The following is a 24,092-nucleotide window of genomic DNA, read 5'->3' as shown; positions in this document are numbered from 1 at the left end:
AGTAGTTTAAGACACGTTTCCTGGAGGAAGAAAAAGCAACGTTGCTAGCGAACTTTCTCGACAGCGGACGCACTTCAGATGGGCGCAATGCGCTTGTGGGTGGAGCTAAAAGATTGTTCTCAGGTTGCATCCGTCTATAGAACCTCGAAATTCTCACATATCAAATGGCTTCCAAGAAGGCTTCTCGGGTATGCATGAACTGTTATTGCGCAACAAGCAGGCTCTATTGATGTAACAAAAGCAAATCAAGCGCCTTCGACACTATTTGGACCACCGCGCGTAAGAGTGGGAAAGCCTGTAAAGCGCTCACTTCCGGGACAAGCCGCTTACATCCAATGGCTTCATACCCGTTTGCTTAATGCGCCATCCAGACCTCTTGTGGAGATCAGTGGTTCTGTCGGTTGTTATAAATAGATAGAAATGAAAACACTAGCAATATTTTTTCGCTTATAAATGAATGAGTGCCGTCGAAACTTTTTTTCTAAAGCGACTAGAGATTTAGAGATCAGATGTTTAGAGATTGAGATCACGAATAGTCAGTTTTGTTTCCAATAGGTGTAAAATTATTTTAAATACTATTTTTTTTCTTGATTATCGTGCCATTATTTCATACTCTCATGACGTCCAACCGAATTACATTGCTTACCTGAACGTAATTTTTCTACACATCAATATATACATCTGATCCTTACATTTGCTGCTAATCGATTTTGAAATGAAGCGCAGTGTATACGGCAGCCACACTGGTGATGGTCGTCCCGACTAATGTGGTGGACCACCATGGGGCGTCCAACGTCAATGAGTAATCATCCATTGTTATTTTTTACGTAACAGTAATTAAAAAACAATATTGTTTATTGATATCTCTGGCACACAAACACATTGCAGACGCATGAGCGAGGTCAGCTGTTTGGTTACTCTAGATAAGCTTTGATATCTGACAAAGCAACGCAGTGCGCGTCTACCACAACGAACATTTTAGGGTCCTGTTCATGGGACTTCCTGACGGACAGTTGAAAGCCGAAGCGAACGCGGCCATGTTACCCATAGGAACGTTGATTCTGTAACAAAAGGAAGAACGTCGTGGTTTAGTGATCTACTTGCCTCGATAGTAAAAATATTTGAAGCCAAAAAAAGAAAATATTCGTTTTTCATGCAAATATCGGTATCCGCGCCCATATTTCTTCAGGGTGCGAGATAAGCTCATATTTCACTCCAATAATGCAACGCGCGGGTATCACTCGCGACCCACGCGTTGCTTCATGGAACGTTTCCCATAATGACGTCCCACGGTGTTCACGACGGTGACGAGGGTTACGAGTGACGTCACGGGTGACGTCAAGAAGGTCACTCGTGAAGGTCATGACCTTCACGAGGCCTTCACGAGTTACGTCATGAGGTTCACTACGGTCCCGAGTGACGTCACGAGGGGGAGGGAAAGAGGGGCCGGAGTAGGGGGAGGAGGAGAGGAGGAGAATAAGACGAGGAGGTGGAAGAAGCAGCATCGAAGAGGGGAGGAGGAGAGGAGTAGGCAGGAGGACGAGAGGAGGAGGAGATGATACGAAGAAGTAGGAGGGCATACCCTCCTCTCTGTACCCTTCCCTCCTCCCCCTCAAGACCTGCGTTTTAATTTGGAATTACAGAGAGTTGTAAACGTCTTTATTTATTATCTGCTTGTAAGGAAACTAAGAAGGTAATTATGTTCGATAAAAGTTACTAACCTATTGCTCACCTGTATTTTGCCGGAATTGTAGTGCCGTGAAGAATCTGTTTCTTAAGAAAGTCGTCCGTCTGTTCTTCGCAAAAACCCTGCAGCAGATTGTTCCAGTTTTGGTTAAGAAACACAAACGATACAATTAAACTTGTTTGCGTACCAGACCGTAGGATACAAAGAATAGTTGTTCCAGGTTGAAGTTTTCCAGGCCTGAAACTACGAAGGGTCGTTCATCCAGGTCCATATCCTTCACCGTTTGAAGAAAGGCCTACACAAGAAATGTGTATAAATGGACGTAATTTAGCACGGTAAACGTAAATATTTTTTTTATAATTTTAACATGCATCATAGTCAACGGCCAGCTTAAGAAGCGCAGGGTTGTGTCGAGTTGCAGAAACATTTTATTATCGCTGAGGTGCCACTAGGATCGCGGCATCGGCCCAACACTTCTAAGGCTGTCAGGGACTGTAATGAGGGTCACTCGGCAACACTACGTTAAACAAATTTTTAGATAGGAGTAGATGTCCTTAAAACAGCAACCCAATTTGATTCGACACCGGAACAGGTATTATAGTAAATCCAACCAGCGTTCCAACACCATCACGCACCGCAGGGAAGTTCGTGCGTAAAAAAGATTTAAACATAATGGTAATTAAATTACTAGAATGTCTGAATTAGTACAGATTTGTGAGCGCACTAACTATCAAACTATTCAATTCTGCCGGGAAAATGGCATCACTTGATAGTAAAGGACACACGGACAGTATTCTCGTGCTCCGTGCAAGAATATTATATAGACATTTATTAAGAACCATCACTCAAGAGAACACGTTCCTGGAAATGGAAATCTATTCTAATTCAATGATTAATAGCTTGATCATGTTTTTTATTGCTTGAGTACTTGAAAATATTGCATATTGAAGGCTGCGTGACTGTTTTTTTTTTTTTTCTGCTGGCACTTTTCTGTTTAGTTTATTAGGTCAGGACGCTTATTCATATTGCGCGTTCATATTTTACTCCAACACGTGTACTAAACAGCTTGTTTACTGGATTTTGATTGCGACTCTAAACTTCCTAGTCATACTTCTGCCCTCGTGATCACGCTAAATATTATAAAAGATTTCACAAGTAATTAGTCGAGTCAAGACTCGACTAATTGCCTTCCTGGCACACACCGCTCGCATATTTTTTTTATCAAATAAAAAAACGAAACGAGCTTGATAAGTAATCAGCTTCAAAATAAATGTCGAAATGCTTGCCTCGAATAAGACCTCTGCAGCTGCATTGTCGGCGATGTTCACATCGGTATTTCCCGAACTGGTGAGCTAAAAGCAAAATTTTATGTGCAAGGTTAGTGTGTGAAGTATGAAGTTTTAACACCAGGAATGTGCACTCTCGTGTTAAAAAAGCAACAAAAAACATATAGAGCTATATTCGTTTGTGTTTAATTTGACATCAGATTCCGCATGCTATTAAAAACATGTCTTACAGTACTAAGCAAAATAAGCTCTGCCTGCTCTTACACCGGGTCGACGTAAAATAAATTATACCACGCAGTCCAGCACTCCTAAACAAAAGAGAAACAGTCATTAACATCTTCAATAACGTGTCCACGAGCATGTATGCTTTTTTTCGTGTACCCAGTAGCTAATTGCCTCCCAAAAGTTAATAAATACATCAACCGTTTATGGAACGCAGCTAAAGCTTAGGCAGAGCTGCATAATTATTGTGATACGTATGTTAGATCAACGCCCGAAACGTCCGCCAGCATGTTCTGAATAGCTGCCTTGAACGTGCAGCCTAAAAATAAGTCACCTAACGGAGAAGCGTCTCTTGAAGTCGTATTATGTCGCTTACCCTTAGGTGCAGTTTTCTGTCCACAATGGTCTTGTACTGCTCCATGAAGCAAGACTGCACCTGGGCGTAGCGATACTGCGTCTCCTCACTCCACCAGTTCCGATACGTATTGGACACGGTAAAATGAGAACCTGCGGTGGGGAATAAGGGAATTAAAACAGTAAAATTCCACAGCGCAAGAAAATCTCATTTTCTTTCGGCATTCGGTGGAGCGGGTAAGGGGGCATGCAGTTCGAAGTAAAAAATAACTTCATTCACACTTTTAATGTTGCGTGTGTTTTTTTTTTTTTTTTTTTTTTTTTTTTTTGTTGTTGTTTTTTTTGTGTTTTTTTTTTTTTTTTTTGTCAATTACGAGAAAGGGAAAAGACGGAACTGAAACCTGAAGAGTCGTCTTCACGATACAGGCGTGTTTGTACGATCATTTTTGGAGATCGTCAGCTCTATGATAACGGTCCGGCTCAAGCGCCAGAAACTTACCCCTCCTGTCGATTGCGGCGAGCATGGCGTGCGCGATTCTAGATCCAGGTCTCGCCACGCCAATTATTCTGCAGTAACGCGAAATATTAAAATGCGATTATTAAAAATGTACTGAAAAAATTTTAATTACCCTATTAATTTATGTTGGTTTAGGATTACTGCTTTTTAAACGGGTAGCTTCGAGATTTCCCTATCTCTTGTAAATAAATGATCCCCCTTCAAACAACAAATAGTGCCATCCCTGCAATAAACGTGTAAATAAATTCATTCGCCTGATTAACAACTCATGGGTTAAAAATTCAAGCTAAAGCCGACTCCCGAACCAGTTAAGATTATGTTAATGACCCTAGTCATGCCGCTCTTTGGGTAGAGATATTGTGACGCAGTAAGGTGAAGAGGAAATTTATAATCAACTGAAAAGAAAAGTACACAGCGCTCCGTTTGTGTACTTCTTCCTGTCCGTGTCTTTTTGCGCTGTTTTACCCTTTTAAAATGCATCGCCAACTCGCCCAACTTACCACTGAAAAGAAAGGTTTAATCAGCAAACTTGTGTCAAAAAGAATAAAGAACGAGCAACGACACCGCACAAAAGCGGGCGACGATTTGGCGGCGTAGCAGCAAGCGAGAGCGAGACTGACTCGACAAGGTCCCGCTCAGCTTCTTTTCTGGAGTGCGTGACTTTCTCGAAAATTCGCCAAAGAAGCTTCGAGTGTCCCTAGCTCGGGGTGATAATGATCAGGTACTTTCGAGAACAAGAAGCTACGAAAAAATGATGAAGGTTACGCCCCGAGTAAGAATAAACGCGAATCTTCTAGTATTCTGTTAACGAGTGTGGCGTGTTCGGCCCTGCGCGCGGTAATATCACGGCTCTGTCATTCGAAGTCGAATATTCTTCTAAATTTTAATCATTCTCTTTTTGTGTACTGATGAAACAGGCACAGAAGGCGTCCTCTAGAAAGCTCAGCTTATTGCCACGACACCCGTAACAGGTTAGAACAAAACCAAACACACTGTCCCGAAGTTTTTTTTAACCGGTCTGTTATTTTTTTTTCTTTGTCTCAGGGTTTATGTTATGTCGTTTTCTAACCAGCTGGCCTGCATATTCTTGCTCCTTGCGATTCCCAAACTTTCTTTTTGTTTCCCAAATGCCAGGAGATTGATTTAACAAACTTAGCTTGCGGTTGACACCACGCTATCCCAGCTACTTGTCTCAAAATGTTTTTCATCAAACTGAACTGAGCAGACATTAATTTGCAAGACGGTGTTCTATTCAGTCTTTATAAATTATCAAATGACAATTTCTAGTATAATCTCCTCTTAATAAAGATTAAGTGAACTTTTAAATAAAAAATGAAAGCCGTTTACAACTCCCTGTAACACCGAATTGGAGCGCAGCTCTTGAGGAGGAGGAGGGAAGGGTACTGAGGGTTACCTGCTCTCGGGGCGGGGGGGGGGGGGGGGTCATGTGACCTTGGGGGGTCACGTGACCCCCCAGAAAAAGTTTTCCGCTAGATTTAGCGGGGAATTTTTTCCGCTAGATTTAGCGGGGAAGTTTATCCGCTAGGTTTAACGGGAAAATTTTTCCGCTAGACAGCGGGGAATTTTTTCCGCTAAATCTAGCGGGGAAATTTTTCCGCTAGATTTAGCGGGTTAATTTTTCCGCTAGATTTAGTGGGGCATTTTTCTCGCTAGATTTAGTGGAGAAATTTTTTCGCTAAATTTAGCGGAGAAATTTTTCCGCTAGATTTAGCGGAGAAATTTTTCCGCTAGATTTAGCGGGAAAATTTTTCCGCTAGATTTGGCGGGGAATTTTTCCTGCTTAATCTAGCGGGGAAAATTTTCCCGCTAGATTTAGCGGGGAAATTTTTCCGCTAGATTTAGCGGGGAATATTTTCCGCTCCATTTAGCGGGGAAATTTTTCCGCTAGATATAGCGGGGAATTTTTCCCGCTAGATTCTTCCGCTAGATTTAGCGGAGAAATTTTTCCGCTAAATTTAGTGGGGAAATGTTTTCGCTACATTTAGCGGGGAATTTTTCCCGCTAGATTTAACGGGGAAATTTTTCTTCCGCTAAATCTAGCGGGGAAAATGTTACCGTTAGATTTAGCGGGGAAGTTTTTCCGCTAAATCTAGCGGGGAAATTTTTCCGCTAGATTTAGCGGGGAATTTTTTCCGCTAGATTTAGCGGGGAAATTTTTCCGCTAGATTTAGCGGGGAATATTTTCCGCTAGATTAAGCGGGGAAAATTTTCCGCTAGATTTAGCGGGGAATTTTTCCCGCTAGATTTTTCTGCTAGATTTAGCGGAGACATTTTTCCGCTAGATTTAGCGGGGAAATTTTCCCGCTAAATCGAGCGGGGAAAATTTTTACGCTAGATTGAGCGGAGAAATTTTTCCGCTAAATCAAGCGGGGAAATTTTTCCGCTAGATTTAGCGGGGAAATTTACCCATAATGCACCGCGCGGTTACGCCGACGGCGACGCCGACGCCGCTCAAGCCGGAAACGGGCCCCTAAGAGCTGCGCTCTAAAACAGTTTATGCTGGCATGTCGGGGTTAGAGCACTATATAGCTCCTACGTGGCAGAGTAGCGCAATCCTTTTATCAGCGTGTTTCGCCTACAGCATGGCCGACAGAACAACTCGGCGCGAGTCACGTGGTACGTAGGGTTCCAGGAGGCGGCCCGCCCTATGGGAGAATACATGGAGATCGACTCAACACGACTGGTTAAAAAATAAACGCCAAGTTCACACTTTTCGAAACAAGTCTGTCGTGAAGTTGGTAAAACAATAAACACTTTATCAAAGTTTCAATAATATTGGATGCGTGTGAAAATTTTGCGAAGGCAATTTTCAAAGCAATGGCGTTTGAAGCAGACGATTGTTTTACGCTGCGGAGATGGACTTATGGATTGGCCGGAGCGGGTCACGTGAACGGTGTGACGTCGCCGCGTCGTCTGCTGCAAAATGCGGCTCAGGCAAATTAAAAAAAAAAAAATTAAGTTATTTCATGGCGCACAACTTAGCGCAAATTATTGTAAACTATTTCCTTATTATGTCAAAAACTATTGTCGTTCCATAGATCGCCAAAATAATCAGGAAGCAGCGATTTACCTACGTTAACCCATACATTTGTGGCCGGAGTTGGAACCCTCGGGTGTTCGCCGCTAGTCGCCGAGAGACGGCGTTCTAGATTGCGGTACTCTGCTCCGAAGGAGCTATATAGTGCTCTAGTAGGGGTTATCCAGCGGGATTACGTAGTTATGCTTACGCGTGCCTTTTTTATAGTAAGTGGGCCTACTTACGCAGATATGTCAGAATGGAGGACTGGTTCGCTGAACAGGCCCATCGGCACGACTGAAAACTTAAGGAGTTTAGTGTGCGGCACCTCTAGGTGTTAAAATAAAACAAAAATAGATATCATATCATACTTACACAACGAATTGGTCTCACAGTCGTAAGTGCACTCGACATCAAAAACAGAACCCTGCCATCTGTTGCGAACAAAAACAGTAGTTAATGGGTTTATCCTTTTTAAAACTTAAGATATATTTACTTGAATAATAGGGGCGCTGTTTATAAACAAAGCGGGATCGACAGAAGGATTGATACTTTCCAGCAACTTACGCAACACCTCTCATCACATAAAAATTAGATCTTCGCTGATCACATTTTTCCTAAAACAGATTTTTCAACATCGGTCGCTTCTATACGTAGAAGGCAATGACTGGTTTCATGGTTTTATGTGTACTGTGCAAAAAACTAGATGCGCAGAACTTGTTTACAAGTGGTACATCTATGACTCAAGTAAATGGAGTTCTGCCTATGCCCGCATACTTAACTTTTATCGTACATTTATTTCGATATATGCACCTTATACTTTTCTAAATAGTAGAGGTGGGCTATAAGTATCACCCGTCTTTGACCTTCATGGTAGCGCACACAGAAGTTAGGGATTTTCTCGGGGCAAAAGGAGTGCAGCGAATGAGACGGCACCGATAATATACGGGCGCAATTATAAAATATAGGCGGAGCATTTTGAACGGATGAGCTTGCGCACAAGATAAACTTTACGGTGTAAGAGCCGTATCAACGTCTTCTCAATTTCTGCACGCCTTTCTGCACGCCTTCTATTTAAAGGCCTACGTACATCCTGGGTTTCCGCAGGGAAAACAATCCTCTTAGCGTTTCCCGTCGCCTAAGTTGCGAGGGGAGCCAAGTTGGGGCAAGGTAAAAAGTGGAGAGGGTATAGGAAAGGAGAGGTCAGGCGAGAGTGGAAAGCGCGAAGTGTACGTCGGCCTTTAAGTGAAGGCTACCGGCTTTTTAGATAACCTGCGGAGAGGCGAACACGAGCGCTTTATTTATTCATCGTTCTAATGTTTGCAAAATTACAGCCCTGCGTGCGTCAGTTCTCACAGCCCAAAATGTCCATCCATGTTCGTCTCTTCGGAAAGCGAGCGAGGCATGTGCCATACGAAGGAACACTCATCATGCCACCGGCCAGAGGCTCATTACTAGAAATGTCTTATTGGAAAGGAGGACAGACCGTTACGCCCCAAGCGGCAAACTTTAGAACTACACGGATGAGGACAACAAATACAATGACTCAGCGCTCGGAGGACATAACCGAACGCGGCGTCATTGTTCGGCTGGAGTTCGTGTTCTCCCGTGAGGGGAGGAAGGTCTCTTTTGTTACCACTTCAGCCTGCATGAACAATGCAGCATGCACGGTGCCCAGCTCAGCACAAAAGCCCAAGTGGGTCAAGCTCGCATTCCCTGAAGACTGATTTCGGGATAGATCCGGCACTTAACGTCACTTCGTCGATTGTTAGTATTTTTATATTACACTGCACCCCGTGCTCTATTGTAGAAGATGACATGGACATGCCCATAAGGCCTGTGGGCATGTGCACATTCCTTGTGTTGAGTAAACACCAAGGTATGGGGACAACAAACGGGTCAGAGCGCCCCCTATAGTTCGATTTCCTGCCCAATAGGGCTCGTGATTTTGCAGATTTTCTCATTATAAGAACAGACATTTTGCCTAGCCGCGTTAGGTGTCACTGTTCGTTTTCAAATACTCTAAATGTGTGCCATTATGAACACCTCGGAGTTATTACAATCGACAACCGTTGCACTCACTCTTGGTCGATTGGTCCTTTTCCATATTTTGACCAGTAATACCGCATGCTAGACCTTCGCAGAACGTAATAACTCTCCGCAATTTCCTTGCGGTTGACTGTTGTCTAGGAATGGCATACCCAAAAGAGAGAAAAAAAAACATGAAGTTAACTTTTCTAAAAAAAGAAAGGCAAATTGAACAGACATGCACAAAAATCAGTACTATCAACAAAGCATTTTACAAACCCCGCATGATTTAAATTTGCTAGTAACTATCACCCGTATTCACCAGGCTGTTTAACCACTGACTAGTGACGTCATCGACTGAAATGATCACGTGGCGAGCGATAGTCTCCGCTAAGTGAGTGCTTGGTATTCACCGGTTGTGTTTAGGGCCTAGTCGCCCCGCGCGACTAAAGGCCCGTTCCCACTCTTGCGACCGACTTCGACCGAGAGAGACCAGACCGGTTTTTAAGCCTCTTGCGACTTCTTAGGACCAGCTCCGCTGCTTCGCATCCGGTCCTAAGAAGTCGCAAAAGGCTTAAAAACCGGTCTGGTCTCTCTCGGTCGAAGTCGGTCGCAAGAGTGTGAACGGGCCTTAAGACAAATCTTAGTCATCGGATAGGGCTAGTTTAGCCGGTGTTTAGCGGGTGACTAGCGGCTCAGCGCCATGGCCGACTCGTTTTCACCGCTGACCGCCAGCGCTAACAAAGCAAATAACGTTAAAATGTTCAGCGGTCAGAGATATCCAACGAGCTTGAGTCTTACCTTAGAGCGGTAAACCGGAACCCACTGCCTGCAGCGGAAATGGCACCCCCCCCCCCCCCCCCCCCCCGGTTGCCGCCATATTGCCTGTTTGCCACATTTGTGATCACGTGACGTTAAGATGGCTGCGCTTAAAGGTGGGCCAGATCAGATTGGCCAGATCGCGGTCACCAGATGGGCACTCTGGGGCTGCGTTCGAGTCTTACTCGAATGGCGCCGAGTTATTCCGGCGGATCAAGTCACGTGACAAGACAGATGCAGCAACTCTGGACTCGGGTAGGTTTTCGGACGCAACGGGTACGAGAGCTTCACCCAGGAGTGAGATAGAAGCTGCGTTCGATTTACGTCCTCCAGCACCGGAGCAAAAAAGTGTGGGTGGTGTACTTCCGGTCGTATCTTAATACATATACCGGAAGTAGACTGCCTACACTTTTCTGCACCGGCGCAGGAGGTACAAGTAAATCAAACGCAGCTTCTATCTCACTCCTGGGTGAAGTTATCGTACCCGTTGCGTTCGAAAACCTACCCGCGTCCAGAGTTGCATCTGTCTTGTCACGTGACTTGATCCGCCGGAATAACTCGGCGCCATTCGAGTAAGATTCGAACGCAGCCCCAGAGTGCCCATCTGCTGACCGCGATCTGGCCAATCTGATCTGGCCCACCTCTGGGCGCAACCACCTTAACGTCACGTGATCACTAATGTGGCAAACAGGCAAGATGGCGGCAACCGGGGGGTGCCATTTTTGACCGCTGGTTTACCGCTCTAAGTTTACTCAAGCTCGTTGGAGATATCGCTAAAAAGATCTCAGCAGGGCGCTGGACGACGAGAAAAAAGCGCATTTACGGACGCTTCCTTATTTGTTTATGTCGCTGACAATGCAGCTTCCGTGTTCCTCCCTGGCGTTGTTTTTAAAATTTTCTTTGTAAACTCTGTCTCGGGCAATATGTCTCTCATTGGAGCTTTTTTTTTTTTCTAATAAACATTTAAAGTTTAGTTTTTATACGATAAAATACGCATTTGCTCAGAGGCGTTTGAGTATGCATATGCGTGACCTATCTTTTTACGTCACTTCCGCTTGTTAGTTCTGACTAGTAATGGGACGAATCTTTATCCGAATCGAGATTCGGAGCCGAATCTGAAGATTCGGAAAGATTCGGAAAAGTAGCCGAATCTCAAGAGATTCGGAAAAGTTCGGAAAAATTCGGAGCGTTGCCAGGGTTGCCATGGTGTCCAGATCACGTTGATGAGTGTTCCAAGTTTTCGTGATATTCAATTCAATAAATTCTACAAAGTGCACAAATATTGTTGTAATATAATATCATAGTAATAAATAAACCTTTTCGCACTGTTTATAATATTTCGGATGTTTGTCGAGAACGGTAACCAGACATCGCGGGAAAATTGGTGTCGGTTCCGGATTGCGACCAAAATAGGCATGCTTGGTGCACGTGGAAATATAAGCGCATGTTTTCATCGTACCGGCAGCACCGGCAGTACCGGCAGTACCGGCAGTACCGGCCGGCGGTTCGGCCAGTTCGGTGACAGTCGGTTGTGGGGCAGGCAGGTTGACGAGAGTTTCTTGGGCACCAGGAACCTCCGGTGTTGTCGGCGGGGTCATGGCAGTGACCACCGCGGCTGCCCTTGCGGCGAAACGCAAGCGCGATATGTTCCTCGTGGATTTCGTCAGGCTTGGCGTGGCCGCCCCAGCTCGGCGGGATTCGGCGGACGTGCAGCCGGTGCAGCGGCGGGTCGACAGAGCGAGGTGATGTTTACGCGAAGATCACGTTCTCGTACTCCGGGATCACGTGTCCGGGATTCCCGCAGTCCGAAGACGTCCACCGTGCTCGTCCGAGGTTCGCAGCAGTCCCCCCCCCCCGCAAGAGGTGGATGCCGTACGTGCGTGGTTCAAACCACGACCGGGTTCAAACACATTTCGTGCCCATAATTACGGTCATAGTAGCAGATTGTCTTCAACGTGTGTCCACTGCGGTATTGTTTTCGGAACACGGGAAACAATCTAAAACTTCTTGCGCTGTACTATTCTCCTGTGCTGCATTTGTACCTTTCTGTTTAATGATACGGTGTCTGAATTAGTTAGTGTCTGTTTCTGAACAATAAAGCTGCGTTGGACACCCCTCTGTTGTTTCTTTTTCATCAAATAAAGTTTACGTATACAAAACTTGCTGCCGAGAACGGAAAAACGACAGTGCGACGTTTTTCTTCGGCGGTGTCGGTACGCGGTCGAAGTTGGGATGAGCAACACTTTTCGTCGCACTTGCGTCTTACGCAGCTTTGGAGGAGACGGATCATTTCCTTGCCTAAATATATTTATTGCGCGTTGCGCCACATAATACAGAGCATTTTGCTACATTTTACTTTACCGATCACCGCGAAACCGCGCAGAAACCGAGACCGTGCATTGATTAGACCTACGCCAACCACACCGTATGGTGGCTCGAGCCACCCTACACACCGATCAGCTCCGCTGGACCTGGGCGCGTGCCAGGGTTCAGAATTACAGTACAGTACATACCATACGTCGAAGTAAACAAGAGAAATCTGGTTATATGAAGTAACAGTACCTAAAAAAAAAACGGAACTGACAGCATTCGCGAGGTTTACGAAAGGGTTCACGATGCCGTCTGCAACCAGCGACGAATCTCCGAATCTGCCGAATATTCGTCGCGAGAAGTTCGGAAATTTCCGAATCTGTCCGAATCCAAATCTCCGATGATTCGTCCCATCACTAGTTCTGACTAGATAGTCACCCGCTCGCTTCGCGCTCATGAATACCGCAGAACATCATCGCTCGTTAGTCGCAGATTTCTCGTTTAGCTCGCGACTACTTAGTCCTGCTACTAACCTTAAAACTGCGCTAGTTAGTCGCGCCTGGTGAATACGGGTGTATATCTTACAAATAAAATGCCTCCAACTAAAGAAATGACTCTGTACTATCTTAAAACCTTTTTTAAAGAACATGTTGCAATGTGATGTATGAGTTTAAGACGTAAATTACTTGGCACCGAATGAACTAAAACATTTTATTTTTTAAACAAAAGTTACTACAAATATCACCTGGCTATAGAGCTGTCCAAGGCGCTCCTCTTCGTTGATCCAGTGCGGATGAAAAATGTGAACCTTCATTGTCTTTAGCTGAAATCATAAATCAGTATATTTGAACTGGAAGGAAAGAATTGCTAGTCGGTACCTTGTGCTTAGCGACCATCTTTGTTGAGTATTCCATCCACCGAGCTTGATCCACAAACGTTTTCATGAAGTATCGAATGCTCTCAACTGTGTAAAGCACCTAAAATGACAAATGGGAGTTGTCTTGATAAGTAACATAACCATTTCCGCTATATCCAACAATCGCTCTATCTGCGCAAAGCCGCTATATTTTACCATATTTATTTTCTTTCAAAATAGCTACATTGTGATGATTTTGAGTGAAGCTGTCTCCACGCGTTTGTTAAACTTGGTTTCTATAAAACTAATTTGAGGTTAAACGTGTACGTTGCATAAAACGGTACATCCGAATCTGTGCGCAGAGTCATATTATGCAGCACAGTCGTCTGAAACACACGCAGGAGATGCATCTGTCCTGCTTCTTTGTGATGGCACAGCCAGTAATTATGTAAACCTCCCTTAGATGATAAATTGTTCTACTTTTTCGGTTGCGCAACCAGTGACCCATTGGTGAAACTTATATAAAAATCACAACCTTTTTGTTTTCTTTTTCTTGTCAACGACAAAAAGCTACTTTGGCTAAATAATTACCCTTGACGGGTTAAAATGTTTGCCACTATGGTGTAATATTGTTTGTTGAGAAGTTCACTGCCTTCTCAATTTCACAACGCATAAACTTTTTTTTTTTTCAACGTGACTAGAGTTTTGTATCCTAGCTTGTGAAAAGACCCGTTTAAGTGCTCTGCGTCGGCTTAGTTGCCATAATTTTTAAAAAAAATGGTAGAGAAGGAAAATATTTCTTCTATTTATCACAAGGTGTAACGGTTAAAACAAGACAATTACTTCAAAACCGTTCTGTTACAAAGGAGAAAAAAAACAACGCAGCATGAGCACATAAATAGAAAGAAGAATGACATGGAAGAAAAAAAACGACGACACAGAGGACTTTAGGACAAAGGATGTTCACTCAGCGCTTCTCAGGAACTGTTCATGATGCTTTGTTCGAGCCTTCAGAGAAACAACAAATATCGATCTTTTTCACAGGTTCTTGCCTTCTCAATGCTTGGGCTGTAGAGCTTGCTGAAGACAACTTTGTAGGTGTGGAGCGCTACCAAGGGCATCGCGTCCTGGGCCAAATGCAAACACATCTTCTGTCTGGTGGTCGATTCGCCATTGGATTCGAATCTCCGTCGCAAGCGCAAGCGGGCAACGCTTCTCGCTCGTTCGGCCAAAAGCGGCGAGAGCGTCAGTGCCACCTGGAAGCCCACCAAGTTGAACACCGTGGAGCTGGGAAGATAAATATACGAAAAGTTTAAGTAGAAATTATTTAGGTGCTTTGCGTATTAGGAACATCATTCGAAGCAGGTTTATTTTTTTTCTTCTTTTTATTTTATTGAGGCAGTTAAATTGAATTGGGCTCCAAGGAACTAGGTTATGCTCCAATTTAACGTAAAAGCGAGTAAACCAATTCGCCTCTGAAACGTGACAATTGATCTAGTCGTCGAGGATCACGATGTGTTTTATTTAACACGGATATTGGGAAGAGCCTATTATTCTAAACTGCGTTAATGTCAATACAGCCCGAACGTTGTAACCGGTAAATATATCACGTTCACATGTAAGAAAAGCGCTGAGGCCGGTGGGCACCGAACTAACGTAACTCCTCGTCGCTCTTCTTTTTTTTTTTTTTGTAATAATTTTGACAAACTTATTTTCAGAAGTGTATTCACCGGACAAAACAAAACTGTCAAAGTGCAGCTTTAAAAAAAATTGTTTATCTATTTCGCCTCCCGACCACGGTCAAGACCGCGAGCAGAAAAGCGGAATCAAGGGTTTATGCTGTTTACGTGCCTGCACAAGTTTTTGACACAGCGTTGGTCTAAGCTGTTAGACATGGGAGAGCATTTGTGGGCGCTTGTGTGTTTTTGTTCGAGGTCGAAGACGCGTACATGCCGCTCCTAGCCTTGATTGTGAGCGTATTTCGGCTGAGAATAACTTAATATCATATTACTTGAACACCTTCGGAGAATTTGAAGATCTATCACTACACAAAAAAGTATAGGTAACGTTGCTTGCCTTGCCACTGTATTGAGGATCCTGGACATGTGCCCGATGTAAAATGGACTCCGCACTCTGATGAGCCCCTTGCTGCGGATGGTGGTGACACCCTCAAGTATTGTGTTCAGGAAATTAGACCAGTTCCACTGCAACGTTGAAAACCATAAAATTAAAATATATTTCTCTAAACTTTAACATAACTGTCTTTGAACTTAAGCTCTTTAAACTTAAACTTAAGCCTATTCTTTAAACTTCGCAGCATATTGTCTCAACAAAAAAAAGCCACTTTTAGTAACAGTCTGGTTTTGTTTACTTCCACTAGCGAAGCTAAAATTAACATTAAACGCTTAGTCCCAAGCTCGACATTATTCCTAACTGCAGCTGCGAATTGCGTCATAATTAAAACAAAGAAGAAAAAAAAGTTGTTTCAGTTATCGTTTGTAATTTTCCTGATCGTTCGTCTCTTGTTAAAGATTAGAATGCGTTTTGTATTGGCTTCAGAATTAGAGTACACCAATAATCTTGACACCGCCTGTAGCATATCTTTTTAATTTGTTAACTGAAATATTGGTCCTTCGTTTTAACCTTCGTAAGTTTGGTAATCATGTGCTTTAAATAGACGCACTTTTCGAAAGTGTAACGATACTTTACAACCCACACCACGCTGCAGGACGTGTTTTGATACATTAAGAGAAACAATTACGTTCTAAAACAAAACGTTACGTGGCTAACAATTCGAGACGCAAAATTTATTTTAAAAAGATTCAATAAATACGTGAGGTAGTACAAACATATGACGTCTTAAGAATATTATACAATTACTTCTTTTCGGCGCCGGCAAGAATAACTAAAACATAAACTAATATTTACCTATAAACACCTGGTTAAAGTTCCAATATCTGTAAACGAAAACTGTGCGTTTCTTATTTTAAAAGAAGAAGGTATTTCGGGCAGGCAACTGTCTAGAATAAATGGCAGATTAACTTAGCACACATTGCTTCATACTGTTTGAAAGACATAAGAGCTGGCGTCAAAACATGAAGCATGCAAGCGAGATATTTCAAGCTACACACAATAACCAAATAGCTGTCAGGCTACACGATTTTATTTATTGAGGTTTATATCCGAAGTAAAGTGGCCAGCCGCACTATTAATATTGCTCAAAAGATGCTTTATTTGTTCTTTATTTTGTTGTTTCCTTAGTCTTTGTTTGTAACGTGCGCCAGAAAAGTTAATGCTATATACGCAAACTATAATAATGTGCTAATGTTTGACAGAGTGACAACGTTTGGGCAATAAAATGTATAATTGGTCTAGTTGGCAGTACATGTTGAACCGATAAAGGGCCTCAAAATATATGGACACGAAAAAGAAGAAGCGCGTGGCCCTGTCCCATCTTTCTCGTATCCACGTAATTTTTAGTCGTTTTTTTTTTCAGTTAAATACTTGGGTAAACTCGAAAAAAGTCTAGAAGAGTGTCGAATGTAAAACATTTATTACCCTCGTTTTTGCTTGGAGGCTGTCCAAGCGCTCTCTCAGGAAGTGAGTGCCAATCTTCAGTCTCTCTTTGGGTGTTTTGGTTGACTGTAGACATAAAACAAAATGTTAGCTCGCGTTTTCTTTACGTACTGGTAAGATTTTCAATCTGTAGTCTATAATAACGAATTTAATCACACTGCTTATGGGCATGATATCGTTTTAAAATAAAGACCACGTTCAGCAAGTCTTAGCTTTGTTTTATGCCAGTAATGCAAATCTTAACTGCAGCTTCCCCGAGATTATATGAGCTCTAATTACTTTAAATAATAATGCGCTGACAATAAAAACAAAATAAAGTCAGACCCTTTTTATTTTTTTAGTGATGTCTTACCCGGGAAATTCGATGCACGAGGTTCATCACCTCGCCAGCTAAACCTTCCAAGTTTTCTTCCGGTTTCGTGAGAGCCATTGCACTTTTGATGACGTTCCTGTAGGCTTCCAAGTTCCGAGCGTTGCCCAGTAAATGTCCTCTTCGAATCGATAATTCTGGTTGGTCGACCTGGAAAGCATCGCATTTGCTTCGAACGGTTCTGGAACTCACATAAAGACATTTACTAAGATAAGCACTGAAGGCCTTAAGAAGGAAAATTAGTGGCAATGACATAAGTTGCAAAAGAGTTTAAATCTAAGCGACATTAAATATTATGCGTCCCGATCTTAAAAGACTAATCACTTTCATTTCTTTAAGTACAGGATATATTACGAAGCGCAGAGTAGCATTACGTAAAGCATATGTGTAACCTCGTTCTTTGAACTAAATGTTGAAATGTTTTTTACAAAAATCCTATAGATTTGTGCTGTGCATTGTAACAACGCACAATATGTATCTGGTCTCGCGACGTGCGCCTCGTAGCATTGTAGGAAACAAATGAAGAATTTATAGTGAACTAATTTTCTTACGCTTAACTTTACAGTTAAACATTGCGTCTCACGCATTCTTTACCTATGTTTCAGCCGCCACAACTACAACGTAGAAAACAATTATTTATAACGTCAACAAATGAATCACTGTGTATTAGAGAGAACTTTAATGGCCGGTAGAGATTAATTGAGTCAATAAGTTTGTTATATACCTTATTTTTATTTTAACTAAAATATCAAGCGCCGAAACTAATGATGGAGAACCGCATAATTGTTCTTGCGATTTTGCAACTAAGAAACCAAGTCATCGCCGCAGCAACATTAAGGCCCTTTAGCGCACTTACAACCAACTGCGACCGCGTGAGACGAGAACAGTTTCTAAGCCTATTACGACGGCGCAGCACCTACTCCGCACCAGCGCATCTATGGACTCCACCGTCGCAAGAGGCTTGAAACCCGGTCTTGTCTCCCTCGGTCTAGGTTTCCAAGTGTGTGAATGATTTTCAGACTTTGGCCAATTAACTGCGGAAATTAATCTCTCTCACTTATGAAACGAAGAAGAGAAAACCGTATTTTCTTGCAAGCGCCAGTTTTTATCTAAAAAAAATGAAACAAATTGAAGGTCAAAGTACCTCTCAACTGTCCACGTCGCCTTTCGATTGGCGTACTCTGGGAGATCACGTAGTTTCCCCTTGGGTTCTCTCTTCAGAGACCCCAGCCGCTTCCACGGCGATTATCAACTTTTAAAGGATTAGCATCGTCGAAGGTCGCAGCGAGCGATCGACACAAAAGACCGTTCACCACGGCGGTGACGGCGAGTGCAGCAGCGGAGGGGAACAGGTTTTGTTAACTTCCGCGTATCCCCCCGAGTACGTCACACACCAGTTCCGTTAATCACCACGAGCGGCTGCAGATCGGCAAATATTTCGCTATCTTCTTTGCAATTACGCACCGAAATAGCAGTTTTTCGAGGCAAGGTGACGCGTTTTTGGCCACTTGTGCTTGGATAAACAATATAAAAAATACAAATGGCCAATTTTTTCAGCACTACAATCATTGCACTACCCTTGAGACCTCTATTATATCAAACCAAATGAAAAAAGGTGGTTCACTCCTCTGTTAAAGCAAATAATAAAACTCTCCTTATTTCCCAAACTTTTTTTTCTCCGCTCTAAGAAACGCTTACGCGTCTACTTACCCGCAAAACGTTCGAAGATCCACTCTCTGTGATCTACGAGATCAACTCAGTGAATGATGAGGCGGAACATACGTTTAGATGTCAGAATGAAGTATGCGCTGTGGCATTACGCAATGCAAAACGTCATGCTTGCATCGCGTAATGCCACAGTACAGACTATATTTTTAGGTCTAAACGGATGTTCCACCTCATCATTCGCTGAGCTAATTTCGTAGATGACAGAGATTGGCTCTTCGAAAGTTTTGCGGGTAAGTAGACGTGCAGGCATTTCTTTGAGTGTCGCTCGCTTTTACTTTTAGAGCGCAGCTCTTAGGGGCCCGTTTCCGGCTTGAGCGGCGTCGGCGTCGGCGTCGGCGTAACCGCGAGGTCACGTGACACCCCGAGGTCACGTGACCCCCCCCCCCCCCGAGGTCACGTGACCACCCAGGTCACGTGACACCCCTAGGTCACGTGACCCCCGAGGTCACGTGACCCCCTGAAGTCACGTGACCCCCTTGAGGTCACGTGACCCCCTTAGTTCACGTGGCCCCCTTAGGTCACGTGACCCCCTTAGGTCACGTGACCCCCAGAAGTCACGTGACCGCCTTGAGGTCACTGACCCCCTAAGGTCACGTGACCCCCTGAAGTCACGTGACTTCTGGGGATCACGTGACCCCCTAAGGTCATGTGACCCTTCAGGTCACGTGACCCCCGAGGTCACGTGACCCCCAAAGGTCACGTGAACCCCTGAGGTCACGTGACCCCATGAGGTCACGTGACCTCAAGGAGTCACCTATCCCTCAGTACGCTTCCATCTTCCTCCTCAAGAGCTGCGCTCTAACCGGCGTTACAGGGAATTGTAAACGGCTTTCATTTTTTTTTATCACAATAAAAGTAGAGAAGGCCTGTCAACATTAGTTAAAAGATAATATATAATCTTTTTTACCAACCGTGATTATATTTCCCGATTTGTTCGCCAAGTCCCACCCCACGGAGATGGCGAAGAGCGTGGATTCGCCCAAGTCACGGGTCACGCGACCAGCGACCACTTCAACCTTAGACTCCGTTGCGCGGACGGTGGGCCAATCTCGCAAGCCCAGGTCAGCCAGGACACGCTTAAGCGGCTTCATGCCCACATTGTCGATGTTCTCTGCGAATCAGACGCAGACTTTTGTTGTTTTGTATCAAAAACACTTTATTATCGAGGGGGTGTTTAGTTAAGATCATACATATAATTCTCTCTAATGATAAATGTGTGGGATGACATCTGGTTGTCCTTTTAGATGACACGAAATACCGTTTTTTTACTCGAAGCACCCGTACTTCACGAAAGATAGCAGAAGTTTCAGTTTCGTACTCTTCGGATGACTGTTTTACTTGGCCCGTAAACATAAACACTACATCTCCTCATAACTGGAAAATATATAGTATTCATTTTTTTTTCGTAGATGTAGATTAATTCGAATATGTTTTGGTTTAGAGTGGAAACCGTGCTGACAAACTTTCGGCCGAATCGAGACTATCGAATGTTCCCTCATGTAGAACATCACAGTCCACGATGTCGGATTGGAGAAATATAACACCTCTCAGAGCCAGATTCTTGAGAATCACGCACTGAAATTTGAGTTTCAAAGTATAACAAAATATATTTTTCATTCGTGCTACAGAAGCGCACGGCGATAAAGGGGCATGCTAGATATTTACTGGTGCGGCTGGTTACACCGTAAAAGCAGCTTTTAGAGCCACACCTTGAACTTGCATCACTAAACATAAACAGCAGTTTCGTATACCGAATGTCTTATATATATATATATATATATATATATATATATATATATATATATATATATATATATATATATATATATATATATATATATATATATATATATATATATATATTTTTTTTTTTTTTTTTTTTTTGTGCCCATATAGGTATCCTAATTAAGACTACGAAAGTTTTCCCTTTATGTTTTGTTTTACAATTCAGTTTCTTGTCATATTCACTTAAACGTATCGACACTGGCGTTGCTGCTTAAGTACAGCAGTCGGATTTTTTGTTGCATTCTCACCTTTCTGCTCGCACCCACGAACGAACGACACAAACTTATTTATGGCCGACATGTTTCGAGTTGTTTCCTTCTGAATTGGTCCTGAAGGTCCCGCTGTAAAAATATTTGCACATATTAACGTGACACTCCCTCCACTTCAACAAACAATCAGAATAGTTGCAGATATCGCATATCACTTATAACTCCACTAAATTTTAAAAAGAAACCTCCGTGAGTTTTCTTTTCTCCAGAACACGAAAGGAGCCACCCACGGTGATCCATTGAAGAACCATTGAAGACCCCCTTCAAATGACGAAGCTTAGAATGCGACTACATCTGAAAAACGCAATGTGCATGGGGGCAATGCGCAAGTGAAGCGTCATGCTCACAGTTGTCCTCGGTCTAATTATATTCTCAGCTTTGACCTTTGCTGAAACCGTTGCATTGTTCCTCGTGATTGGCGGCCTCCTTGAACCTGAAAACTGATCTCAGAAAAGCTTGTTTCGAGATTATAATATGTGGCAAGGCGATGGTTTATGAAACAGAGAAGATTATAAAGTTAAAAGTCTGCATGCTGCATGCAAAATGAGAAAAATATAGAATTTGTTAAATATATGCGCCCTTTCGTTTCTACTTATAATAGTCGTAAAAGAGCTATTCGCACGCACTTTTACCTCTCACAGGTGTCGACATGCGTGAGAAAAAGATACATGCGACACGAGCATAAACAACTCAATAACAATGCGGCAGTATGAATCCGTCTCGTTATTTCTAATAATACGTCCCTGGCTGCTTTTTATGCAACGTTGTTGCGCTTTAGAAAGACAATAAAACGAATTCTGTTTGTACACACTCTACACAAGTTTACAGGCGCAAGCCTGACGCAAGTCACGTAACACGTAAAACAGCTTAACCGTAATCTTCCAGTCTCAGATAGCATTTCGTAGGCTAATATTTAGGGCTATGCAAATACCGCTTCGAATCGATATATCGCAGCGTCATTCCTAGCTTCCACATTGTGAAGGGAAGCGGCATGTCGTCACGCTCTACAAAAAGCCCGTGCGTCTAGTTTCCCGCACAACACTCGGAGAGCCAATCACCGGAACCTACGGAGGCAGCTCAGCGAATGACGATGACGAAACATGTGTTTAGACTAAAGGACGCAGTTTGAGTTGTGACATTAAGGAATACAAGCGTGACGTTTTGCATTGCTTAATATCCCAACTCAGACTGCGTTTTTGGTCAAAACATATGTATCGGCATACTCAGTCGCTGAGATGCCTCCGTAAGTTGCAGTGAGTGGCTCTCCAATTGTTGTGCGTGAAAGTAGACGCACGGGCTTTCTTTAGGGTCATATATGCTGTAAATGACATAGTCCTATTCGAACTGATATCTTGTTCGACGTACAGAACAGGATATTGTGTCGTGTTCTGTACGTGCAGAGAGAACGGACCAAGTCAAGCTTCCTCTTGAAAGTCTTTTATGCAATGTCTTCGCTACAAGTTTTTGTTAAAAAAATCACTTCTTTTTTTATATTTTCATCCTTTATTAAATATTACTCGGAAGGAGCATAAAGAAACCAAAAGCCAAAAAAGCGCAAACCTTCGATGAAGGCTGATAGACTGGCCTCGATGCGCTCCTTAAGCTCCAGGTTGTGAGAAGTCTTGGAGGCACCGGCAAGAATGGGGTTCTCCCGAAGCCAGCCGTGGCATACGTAACTATAGAAGTCCTCGCAGGGGCCCACAGCGCTTTTGTTGACGCTCTGCATAATCCTCTCCGCTGCGAGCGCCACCAAAAGTTACGCTCCAAAAAACATCCGTTTTATACTTCGTTTACTACAAGGCGTATAGTGCAGCCGACGAACAAATTGGATCCGATCAAACAGCGTCAGAGGCGCAACGTCATGGCGTTCGTGATTCGTACGTACATGTTCTATAATCGGCTAAGCCAGTCAAGTGTATTTGCGCTTTTAATATGCGTGGGCCTGGTTGTATATGGTTGATCCTTCGATTGCGTCCGACAGAATGAAACAAGTCACGGACAGCTTAAAAAACGCAGAACATTTTTTTTTATACCGTGCACCTTATTATCGCGACGCAACCAATAAAAAATTCGGGGCATTTGACAATAAGAACCCAAAATAACGAGTCACGAAACAAGAACCGTGAAGATAATTGGGCATGCCCGGGTGTTCTTAGACTTTCAGTTACAAGGCTTAAATTTAAAATTTTCGGAACTCTTAGCGCCAATGTACAAATCGCATAAATTTACCAAATCCAAATACGACATCCAAATTGTTTATCCCATCTTTACCTTTTTACTGCCTTTTTTGTCTATTTACCTTTCATCTTTATATTTTTTTATTTACTTAATGATATTGCTCACCTCGTAGAGGCTGAGCAAAATTTGTAAAAAAAAAAAAACTATAGTGAAAAAGCGAAGATCTATCGGCAGCAGTCTGCTGCAGTGCGATGCACAAACAAAAGTATTTTTATGTAGCCAGGATGCTGGGTCGTCAGTACAGCAGCAAAACAACTCTCTAGCAAAAACCCGCAAACAATACAAATCGATAACTTCAGAAGAGGAAAACACCGACAGAATAAAGAGAGGGAGGGGGGGGGGGCATTTATTTAATATTGTTGGGTCACTTAACGCGCTTTCAGCTTCTACATCGTTCTATAGATGTCGACTCCCAAGCCCCGTACTTTGTCTAGAATTAATCAAAAAGATATCAAGCTTCGTCTCTGATCATCATTTTTTTTTTCTTCTGTGCTTTAGGAAGTTAGTTTTTGTAATCATTTTGCTCTTACCTTCCCTGTTGCATTGATTGGAGGAACAAGAGTACGCCATCTTGTGGCGATGGTGGTGATCTTAAGATACCAAGAAAAAACACGTGATTTAACGGTGCATTTTATTTAGTTTTAAAGTTTGACTTTAGACAAGAAAGAAAATACTTCGCGAACTTTCTCGCCACAAGTCCTTGGTATTACTTTATATTTAAAAAAAAAAAAGAAAAGAGCGAGAGAGGGAGAGCATAAACTAATATTTTTAATTCCATGTACTGAAATAACTTTTTTACTATGGAGGACTTCAATCATTTGCAGTTATGAGGTGCTGCAGATTGGTACTGACAAAATCGAAAAGAAACAAATATTAATGGCTATTTCACAAACCTTTCAAAGGAAAAAGATGAAACAGGCATTCAGTCGATCGTAAACTTACCTTCCTGGAGATTTTTTGCGATTATCCGTCTTACGTTAATGCCGATGTTTATAGAAAACTGCATAATT

General features: G+C 43.0%; 1 protein-coding gene across 1 annotated transcript; it reads right to left on the bottom strand.

Moving 5' to 3' along the window:
* Positions 1-961: 961 nt before the first annotated feature.
* LOC120848423 (neprilysin-1-like) lies at positions 962-23,652 on the bottom strand. Its single transcript, XM_040504530.2, has 19 exons — positions 23,613-23,652; positions 22,405-22,581; positions 20,824-20,916; positions 19,702-19,901; positions 17,045-17,212; positions 16,675-16,758; positions 15,193-15,320; positions 14,169-14,403; positions 13,139-13,237; positions 13,006-13,083; positions 9,186-9,289; positions 7,479-7,537; positions 7,349-7,400; positions 4,049-4,116; positions 3,572-3,702; positions 2,974-3,039; positions 1,875-1,982; positions 1,733-1,809; positions 962-1,061 (listed from the first exon to the last, which is right to left on the bottom strand). The coding sequence occupies exons 1-19, from the start codon at positions 23,650-23,652 to the stop codon at positions 962-964; spliced, it is 2,067 nt and encodes a 688-aa protein (XP_040360464.2).
* Positions 23,653-24,092: the final 440 nt, after the last annotated feature.

This window comes from Ixodes scapularis, unplaced genomic scaffold, assembly GCF_016920785.2.
Source record: "Ixodes scapularis isolate PalLabHiFi unplaced genomic scaffold, ASM1692078v2 PGA_scaffold1__304_contigs__length_218370807, whole genome shotgun sequence".
NCBI lineage: Eukaryota > Metazoa > Arthropoda > Arachnida > Ixodida > Ixodidae > Ixodes > Ixodes scapularis.
Note: the sequence above shows the minus strand (reverse complement) of the source record. Positions and strands in the feature narration are given on the sequence as shown.

Coding starts and splice junctions, on each gene's coding strand:
- LOC120848423 (XM_040504530.2), bottom strand. CDS start 23,652: ATGGCGTACTCTTGTTCCTCCAATCAATGCAACAGGGAAG. Junction 16,759..17,044: donor TCGTGCATCGAATTTCCCGG/GTAAGACATCAC, acceptor TTATGTCTACAG/TCAACCAAAACACCCAAAGA. Junction 3,040..3,571: donor ACAGAAAACTGCACCTAAGG/GTAAGCGACATA, acceptor TTTTGCTTTTAG/CTCACCAGTTCGGGAAATAC.